This window comes from Chrysochloris asiatica, unplaced genomic scaffold (assembly GCF_000296735.1).
Source record: "Chrysochloris asiatica unplaced genomic scaffold, ChrAsi1.0 scaffold00064, whole genome shotgun sequence".
Taxonomy (NCBI): Eukaryota; Metazoa; Chordata; class Mammalia; order Afrosoricida; family Chrysochloridae; genus Chrysochloris; species Chrysochloris asiatica.
Genome location: NW_006408582.1, coordinates 6,135,809 through 6,146,448, shown reverse-complemented (window position 1 = coordinate 6,146,448; position 10,640 = coordinate 6,135,809). Strand labels below are relative to the sequence as shown.

General features: G+C 38.5%; 1 protein-coding gene across 1 annotated transcript in view; it reads right to left on the bottom strand.

Annotated features, from left to right (window-relative positions):
* Window positions 1–10,640, bottom strand: part of FBXO16 (F-box protein 16) — a 101,946-nt gene that overhangs the window by 22,419 nt on the left and 68,887 nt on the right. Inside the window, exon 6 of the mRNA XM_006864431.1 lies at window positions 7,431–7,537. Coding sequence (XP_006864493.1) covers window positions 7,431–7,537 — 107 coding nt within the window. The remainder of the gene's footprint in view (window positions 1–7,430; window positions 7,538–10,640) is intronic.

Sequence of the window (10,640 nt, the reverse complement as noted above, 5' to 3'; positions counted from 1 at the left end):
AGACTGGAACCTGTATTTCCTGATTCTCAAACCTTGCTCTTCCCATGCATGACATGATGTAGAAATCACACTACGGCCTATTTCTTTCTCTTTTTTTCCCCCTTCTTTTGACAGAGAGAAGGAAAACAAGAGAAATTTTGAGGAAGCATTTACAAAATCAGGACACTAAGAGTAAAGTTATCCTGGAAAGAGGTGTGGGTAACTTCAGAGCACAGGAAAAGATAAGATCGTATCTAAAGCAATTAGAGTCAGCTGGTAATTAAAGTCTTTGGTTACTAGTATTTAGGGGAATACATTGAAACAGCTGAGCTTTTTGAAATCCAAGGCCAAATCAGAGTCTAGAGAGCAAGGACTTCTAACAGCCAAAGAAAAGCTTGGTGTGAAACAAAAGGTATTTGCTTAACAGGAGTGGGGAGGGAAACAAAATGTCAGCTGGTGGTCCTCTTAGTTCAATCCCCAAGCTTAAGAAATTTAAGCCCACCTCTTGGTTTTTGTGAGTTGCTCCAAACTACTTTTGTTTACTTAGCCTCCTGGACCTCTGAGATTTTGCTTTCATGTGTAAAATGAGTAGCATTTGGTACAGAGATAGAAGTGGAAGTGGAGCTCACATCTCAGCAATAACAGGTTCAGCTGGAACAAGGGGCATTACTAACAGTGTTCTCGTTCACCAGAAAGCTTCATTGGCCCCCTCCAATACCTAGGAGCCTGGGTGGTGCAAATAGTTAATGTGCTATGCTATTAACCAAAAGGTTGGCGGTTCAAATCTACCCACAGTCACTTAGGAAGACAGGCCATTCATCTGTCTATGGGCTTTTAGGTTATTTCCACCTTTTGGTTATTGTGAATGTTGTTAAGTGTCATCAAGTCAGTTACTACTCATAGCGACCTTTATAGGGTTCCAAAGAGCAGCTGGTGAGTTTGAACCGCTAATTTTTCGGTTCAAACTAACCTTGCAGTCCAGTGCTTATCCTACAGCGCTACATCAGGTGCTGCAATAAACACTGGTGTACACATGTCTTTTTGAATCTCTGCTCTCAAGGTAGCTATACAAAGGCAGGTAAAAAGTATTGATAATAGGGTTCCAGTTCATACATGCACAGGTTTATTCCAAACAAGGCATGTTTAAACATGTCTCTGTGGTCAGTGAATGGCTGACAAGTCCTCTCAGTAATACACTTGTCTTAGTCTCTTTTATGTGCTTTCAAAATAAAAGTATCCTTTTTATTAAAAAAAGCGCTAAGCGAAGATCAGTCAGCTTAAAGAGCTGATCTTTCAATCAGTCTTTTAAGCAAGATCCAAGCTAATGAAGACAATTTTATGGAACAAATATCATAACTAGGTATGAGTCTTGTATTTACCAACATGATCCACAAAGCAGGGTCCAATCATATCAATGACTTGCTAGGAAATTGGCTTGTCGTTGTTGTTAGGTTCTGTCGAGTTGATTCTAAGTCATAGCAATCCTATGCATAACAGAAGGAAATCTCACCCATTTCTGCACTTTCCTTACAATAGCCGTGTTTGAGCTCACTGTTGTTGACACTGTGTCAACCCATCTCTATGATACTTTAAATATTCTTCACCAACAACATAATGCAAATGCATCAATTCTTCTTTGGTCTTCCTTATTCATTGTCAGGAGGCCTGGTATGGCACTATAAGATAAATGCTGGACCACAAGGTTGGTTTGAACCACAAGATCAGCAGTTCAAACTCACCAGCTGCCTCTTGGAAACTCTACACAGGGTCACTATGAGGCTGGTTAGCACTTAACAGCAACAACATTCATTGTCTAGCTTTCACATGCTTATGAGGCGATTGAAAATATCACGGCTTGGGTCAGGCATCTATTAATCCTCAAAGTGACAGCTTTGCATTTTAATGTTAAAGAGGTCTTTTACAACAGATTTGTCCAATGCAATACATCGTTTGATTTCTTGACCTGCTAGGTCAGTTAAATTCAAGGTACAGAGCTTAGCTAAGAAAGCTATGGCAATTATTTTGGGGGGATTCCAAAGGGATCATCTTGTTAGATTTTCTCAAAGGACACAGGATAATCATGGGGACTTATTATTAAGAAGTATTAAATTAAGAAAATTGAGAACTGCATTGGTGAGAAAAAGACCAGGAATTTCCCCCATCACAACAATGCACTTACTTATTGTTTCAGGGTAGCAAGGGCTGTTCTATGAGAATTTTGTTGGGAAACCGTACCCCACCCACCCTACATCCTAATCTTTCCTCTCCAGACTTCTTTTTTTTTTTTTTTTTCCTGTCTCATATTTATTTGTACAAACAGCACAGGAGGACACCAGCTCCATACAGATGGTAGCCCAAAGGGTCATGCCAATCCCTCTGTCCTCAGATGGAGAACTCTATTCCATCTTTGTGGGGGCCTGGGCACCTTTGGGAGCCTAAGGTGAGGCCTTGGCTGGGGCTTGAGTTGAGGCCTTGGCTGGTGCTTTAGCTGAGGCCTTGACTGGAGCTTTAGTTGAGCCCTTGGTTGAAGCTTCAGCCTTAGTTTTAGCACTAGCCTTGGACTTTGGCCAACAGAGCCTCAGACCCTTGGCAATACGTGCCCGAGCACGTTTCCCTTGCTTGGGATGGGCAATGTAGGCCAGTTGACTGAGCTTGCGGTTGACACCCCTTGGGATCTTAGGCTTGATCTCCTTGGGCTTTATGAGAGCCTTGACAGCCTCGGCACGTGCATCCATGGCCTTGGTGTTGTTGGCCTGCATCTTCTTCAGGCCCTTCTTGTTGTGCTTCTTGACAAAGCGCATGTTCCTCAGAAACTTAGGGTCCACCACCTTGAGAGACTCATATCGTTGTGATCAGGGTTTCTTGATACCATTTCTGTGCCATTTTCGGGCAATGCCCGCAGCTCCCGGTGTGCCAGGGACCGGAAAAGTCCAGACTTCTTTTTGTTCACAAAATTCAAAGAACATTTAAAAGGAATATGATTTGAGTTCACTGAAGAAACCAAAAACTGTCGTTTAAGGTGGTGTATGTACATCAAAGAGTGCAGAATTCTCTGGGGGCGGGTTAGAGAGATGGAAACACTGCCTTCAGAAGTATATAGGCCTAGATGGAAGATATGTCAGGAAACAATAGTATCACATTTTGATATTTTTGTTTAATAAAGGTATCTGATTTTATAGCAATATGTTTTGGCATCCCTTGAATATCTAGAAGTGGAATTGTTAGGTTATATGGTAGATAGTTCTGGAGTCCTGGTGTAGCACTGTAGGATAAGCACTGAGCTGCTAGCCACAAGATCAGCGGTGCAAACCTTCCAGCCACTCCTTGGAAACCTTATACAGGGTTGCTCTGAGTTGGAACCGACTCAACAGTACTAACAACAACAACAATAACATGGAAGTTCTAGTTTTTATTTGAGGAACCATCACACTATTTTCCACAATGGTTGTAATACCGCTAGCAATAGATACGGGTTCCAATTTCCTCACATCTTCTCTAACATTTGTTATTATTGTTTTTTAATCGTAGTCATCTTAATTTTCTTATTGTTTTTAAGTGCCATTGAGTCAGTGGTTCTGACTCACAGTCATATTATATAGGGTTTCCAGGGCTGTAAATCTTTGCAGGAACAAAAAACCTCATCTTTCTCCTGCAGACTAGCTGATGGGCTCAAACCACCAACTTTGTGGTTCACAGTCCAGTGCTTATCCTCCAGAGCCACTGTGCTCCCTTAGCCATCCTAGTGGGAGTCAAACGGTATCTCATTGTGGTTTTGATTTGCATTTCTCTGATGGCATCTTTTCATGTGTTTGGTGGCCATTTGAATGTCCTCTTTGGTGAAATTAGGCCCATTTTAAGGTTGGGTTATTTGTCCTTTTGTTGCTAACCTAGAGTGCTTTTGCATATATTTTTGTTATTAGATTCTTGTTGGATATATGGTTTCCAAAGATTCTCCAAGTTGGTTACTTGCCTCTTCACTTTTTTTTAGATTAGATATTTTTGCCCCACTGAAACTTTATTGTGAATTGAATGAGGTTTACAGAGTAAATCGTCAGTTTTACATCCAACAAATCATATACTGGTTTCATCTCAATGACTGAAATCCCCTGTATGTAACAACAGTTATCCTACTTCCTTCATTTGATTCCTGTTTCCATTCCACCCTCCTTCCCAACTCTTCTGAACCTTGCTCCCAGGTAAATGCTGCCATTTTGATCTTGAATGACTGACCATTCCACAGTGAGCACACCTCACTAGTTTACTGCCCCCTTACATACCTATTCAGAGCTTGGTTGAAAATTGGGCCACAAGGGTGAGTTCCATTCCAGATCTAAAGGGTGGTCAAGGGCCATAGTCTCAGGTTCCTCCAGTCTCTTTCTATCCAGTAAACCCAGTCATTTTATACATATATAATTTTGAGTTTTGTCCCACATTGTTTCTTGCTCTATCTGGGACCTTTCAGAGCAGCTGGTAGTGGTTAGTCAGATACCATCTAGTTCTTCTGGTCTCAGAGTTATAGAGACTAAAGTTCATGTATTTCATTAGTCCACTGGACTAACTGACTCGAAGCATCTTCAATTTTCATCACTCTTATTTCCACAAATGGAAAGACCAATATTTGTACCTTACATGGCCGCTCATGAGTCACTACTCACCAAAGTAGGATATAGAACACTGTCTTTGTGGACTATGTTATGCCAACTGACTATGGGGTCCCCAGAATCTATATGTTTCTGAGTCCCCAGGCCCAGCTACTCATTGCTTCAGGTGTTTGGTAATATCCAAGAAGTTTTTATAATTTTACCCCCTGTAGGCTACACCATTGAGTCCTGTTGTGGTGTTGTTGGATAAGCACTGAACTGGTAACCACAAAGTTGACAGTTCAAAGCCACCAACCATGCCTTGGAAATCCTATATAGGGTTGCTGAGTTAGAACTGATTCAAAGGTACTTAACAACAACATGTTCCACTACATTTATGTCTATATTGGCACCAAAGGTAAGTAGCATGTACAAACATCCTCTGTCAAACCTTTGTGGGTTTATTTTCACTCTCCTTCCCATACTCATTCAGCCTACGTATCTACTCATGTATCTGCCTGTAGAACATTGTTGTTGCAGGGTTTGTATATAACAGTATTTACCTCTATCCCCTCTAACCCTTGTATTCTTCCCTGTGTCATCTGTCTTCATTCTTTTGTCAACCTCCTTCTTGTTGTATATTAGTTTCCCCAACACTCAAGTTAACCCTTTAGCCATTAGAGACAAAAGCAAAGTTCAGAAGGCAGAAAGGTGCAGGAAAGATGGGAGAATGGAAAACCGGGAGTCCAGGGAGGAAGTAGGAAAAGTTCTATTACATTGAGGGGATTGTAACTACTGTCAAAACAAAATGTGTATGAATTGTTGAATGAGAAACTAATTTGCTCTGTAAATGTTCACCCAAACCATAGCAAAATGTCTGTTTCTTTTAAAAAATAGTAACACACCAGAACTCCTAAGCACAGATCCAATGTGAGGTATGAACCCACGGACCTCAGATTAAGAGTCTCATATTCTACAGACTGAGCTAGCCAGGCTCCCTTTTATACACTCTAATTAAATTTCCTCAATATCCATTTCCTCTTCTCTTAGACACTACATTCAAACATTTCTTAATTTTCATAAAATTCTTGCATTACTCAGGAGGCTGCTTATTTCCTCTGAGGTTGTAGCCAACAGTGAGGGCTAACTGCCACCATGTGGAAAGGGACCTTAGTCAACAAAGTCCTGTGGTTCAAACAGCCAGACTTTATCATAGGTCCTATTACCAGTTCAAAGAAAACAGCATACTCTTGGAGGATTTAATTATGCCTTATGCTTTTTATCAAAATGACTAAGCATAAATAGTGATTACAATTAGTATATTTACAAAAGCAATACAAGCAGCTAGATACAATCAGCTACTTCATTTTATTAATAGCTAGCTATTCATTATCATTGTTTAATTTACCCGGGTTTCTCTTTATTCTCTTAATTGGTACAACTTTTTAACTTTTTAATTTATAATGAATATTTCAACTTAAACCCTGTTTGTGTGTGACAGATGGTTAATGTCAAAAGCCCACAGGGATGGTTTCTGTTTAGCCTTCAATTTTTTTTTTTTTTAAAGCAGGAGAAATTTTTGGCGGTGCTGATTATTTATAAGCATACATCATCATCAACTTTTATTGCACTTTAAAATCCCTGTTCTCCTCTGGATTTCACTTCTGCTCTTAACCTAGCTGGGGTGAGGAAACCAGGCAGAAGCTTACTATAATAGCTTGTGTGATAAGCCTCATAAAGCTATTTTTCTCAATTAATGGTTTTACTGACAATTTTACTGCTTTGCTCTAAGCCGTCTCATTCCCTGTGCAACCGTACACTCGCCTTTGATAAGCTTCATCCAGCCCAACAAATTGGTCCCCCAGAATACAGACTGCCCTACTTTTAAGAAGCCCATATCTTTTTTTTTTTCAGAACATAACACTTGAAAATAATTTAAACAGAAAGTAATAGAGCTTTAAAGCAGAGTAATAAAAGTGATTTATTCTTGAGGACATACTCATTCCTCTGCCAACTGACAGTCATTTTATATTAATTTTTGTTGCATATATAGCTTCAATCCCCGTCCCCCCCCCCCCAAAAATCCTTATTACTGTTACAAACTCTTTATTCCAGTCTTATTCCCTTCTACTTTGCTCCAAACACTTTCATATGTGCTGGAAGGGATCCACTGGGGTACTGAACTACAATCTGGGAAACTGTGCTGTGAAATGATAATACTCCCTAGCTACAGTTATTGACTTTATTGGTGGACAATGAGCTGTTTTTTAATTAGAGAAAGAAAAGTTCTTAATTAATTTTTCAGAAGTTATTCTAAATGTACTTTTATAGTCATGCTTCACTGGCAGCAAGAGAGCTCTCAAAAGCATTACCTTCCACTCTAGGTCACTGGAATCTGCACTCTATAGATAAGCAATTTCTGGAAGGAATGCCACCTCCCCCGAAGGAATCATTGCAGAACTAATGAGAATAATGCTGCCTTTATATTATATGTTCATTTATAGTTCCAAAGCAGTTTCATACACACCATTTCAACCAGTCTTTTTCTTTCCTTTTCTTTTTTTAAAAGATCATTTCAAGGTCACATAGCAGTCAGTGTCAAAGACCAAACACTGTGATGAAAAGAAAAACAAATTCAATTTCACAAATAGGATTAGAGATGGAGTGATTTTCATTAACTTCTTGTGAAGTGCCGTTGAGTCGATTCCGAACCATAGGGACCCTATATAGGGTTTCTGAGGAGCGGCTGGTGAACTTGAACCGCCGATCTTGTGGTTCAAACCGACTTTGCAGTCCAGTGCATTAAACCACAGCTCCACACCAAGACTCCATTCATTAACTTGAGGGTGGTGAATCTTTTCTAAGTAGTACTTACCAGTGACTGAGCTTTTCTCAGCTTAGATCTGTCTTGTAATTTATTTTTCTTATCATGTGACTGTCGGCTGAAATCTGGAGTCATTGCATTATTTTTCCTCCTCCTGTAAATTGAAAAAGCATTATAAAAGCTATAAATTGCCATTTCTTACAATTTGGTAGTTTGCATAGGCATTTGCCTATTAGATTTTGTTGTCTCTGATTTACAAGATGACCTGGCAATCAGTGTCACGAAACAAAATGTGTATGGATTGTTGAATGGAAAACTAATTTGCTCTGTACACTTTCACTCACATGACAATAAAAAGTTATATATAAAACCTCTTCCTGCATTCCCTCAAAAAAAGGATCATCTTCACTTAACTGGACACAATTCAAATGTTTATCAACAGAAAACTGGCTGAATAAACTCTGATGTGTCAACACAATGAGTACTCTGAGCAGAATATATCTACACATGAGTATAGGGAAATCAACGATATACTGTTACCTGAATAAACAAAGATGGAAAAGTGTATTGCGTATTTTCACTTATTTCAGAAAAGAGGTTTAAAACATGCATATATATATAGAAAGAGATTTGCCCATATTTTTTAAAATGTTGTTGTTTAGTGCCATCGAGCTGATTCTGACTTGTAGCAACCCTGTACAGGGTTTCTGAGGAGTTTGAACCGCTGACCTTGTGGCTTACATTCCAGTGCTTATCCTACAGCACCATACCAGGAGTCCTTACTTTTTTTAAATAGAAGTATCAAATCATTAAAAAAAATTTTAATGGTTGCCTGCAAGTAGGACGCCCATGTATTCTGATCAAGAACAGGAGGAGATAGTGTAGAGAAACAAAGACAAAAGCTAGATTTCTTCAAATTATGTTGTTTTATGTACTTGATTTTTTATACATTTGATCTATAATTTTCTCAAAACTATAAAATAAAATGAAGGAAAAAACATCTAAAACATAAAATGCTGAAACAAATGATCTTATCTATGGAGCTGGTGACATTACCAGAGAGGAACATAAAGAAATCTTAAACTGTTTTACTCATCGTATTGTCTGTATTACTATTTGTTTTCTAAACTTTTCATAAATATTAAGATAAAGCAGGGGTCTGCAAACCACAGCCCATAGACCAAATCTAGTTCACTGTGTGTTTTGATAAATAAAATTTTATTGGAACACAGGCACACTTATTTTTTTCTGTTCATTGTCTATGGCTGTTTTCATATTCCAACAATGAAGTTGAATAGCTGTAACAGAGATCATACACATATGGCCCTCAAAGCTGAAAAGATTTGCTTTCTAACTCTTTAAAGAAAAAATAAGTGTAAAATAATGAATGTAGGCAAGGGTCATCAATGACCACTAAATAATAAAAAGGGAAACAGCCATAAATGATGTGCTTCATGATGATCATAAACCCATGGGTATATGTTGAAGCCTTTAGGTCTGAATACCACTATGCCAAATACAGGGCACAGGGAAATATGTTACAATGCATGTTGGGGGTGCAATCAGCAAAATCCAGATTGTGAGAAACTCTACAGATTAGATCTGATTTCAAAAGAGAGAGAGAGCAAAAGACAGGGATTAAAAGAGTTAAGTCGCATATTGACCAAATGCAATATATAGATCTTACTTGAAATCTGATAAAACAAGCCAACTGCTATTAAAAAATCAAAACATTTACAAGACATTCAAGAAAACCTGAAACCTTCCTTGGTATTTGATTATATTAACAAATTACTATCAATTGTTTTAGATGTGATAATGGTATCATGTTATGATTTTTAGAAAGAGGCCTTATGTTTTAAGGCTATACACTGAAATATTAGTGGATGAAATATATGACCTTTGCATTTGTCTCACACAAAATCTAGGAGAAGGACTAAGTGGATGAGGGTACCAATAAAACAAGACTGATCAGGAGGTGAAGACGGTTGATGCTAGAAGATGGTTACAATGGGCTCACTTTACTGTTCTCTTGAATTCCTATCTTTCAAAAGTTTTATTTGAAAATCATCTCTATCCAAATATTTCTTACAATTTAATTTTTAAAAATTGTTCCTAACTTTTAATTATGAGAAATTTCAAACATACAGAAAAGCTGAAATAGTGCAGTGATTATCCAATATACTCTCCATCTAGAGTCAACAATTGATAATATTTTACTAGTTCTGCTTTATCTATTAATATACACACATGCACATACCTATCTCTACATACTCTATATACATACATATTTCTTCTCTCTATATTCACACACATACCATCATCCCAAAATTTCCTTATGCCCCAGTCCTGTTGTTGCTGTTGTTAAGTGCCATAGAGTCATTCTCATAGCGACCCTTTGTAGAATTTCCAAGGAGCAGCTGGTGGGTTCGAACAACAGACCTTTCGGTTAGCAATCCAGTGCTTATTCTACAGTGCCATACTAGGACTCCTCTTAAGTGTCACTGAGTTGGTTTCGACTCATAGCAACCCTGTATAGGGTTTCCGAGGAGCAGTTAGTGGGTTTGAATTGCTGACCTTGTGGTTCTCAATCCAGTGTTGAACCTACAGCGTCACACCAGGAGTCCTCGTGTTGTTGTTTTTTAACTAAAGATTGGTTTGCAATGACACAGAGGCTGCATCTACAGGTTCACACATAACAGGAATTATGAGGATGTTGCAGTACTGGGCAATGTTTTGTTCTGTTATGCATAGGGTCACTATGAGTCAGAATCAACTTAACAGCACCTAACAACAACAATATACAAGGGTCCCTGGGTGTGCAGTAGTTATTCACCTGGCTGCAAACAGAAAGGCTGGTGGTTCAAACCCACCAGGCATTCCTCAGGAAAAGGGTGTCACAGTACTCTTCTGTAAAGATTACTGCCTTAGTTATTGGGAATCAGAATCAACTCGACGACAATGGGTTTATGTGCCATACATTCTACATGGGTTCACAGAGAGTTTATTTTGAAAAATAGTCTCAGGTTTTTTTTTTGTATTATGAAACTTTGAGGTCCTGGTGTGGAATTGGACTGCTAACTGCAAGGTCAGCAGTTCAAGTCCACCAGTTGCTCCTTGGAAACTATATGTAAGGTAGTTAAGAATAGGAACTGACTCAATGGCACCTAACAACAACACAAATAACAAATATAGATTTGTTAAAAATTGATCTCCTGACTTTATATTCATACCACATATTCAAATAAATGCTAATA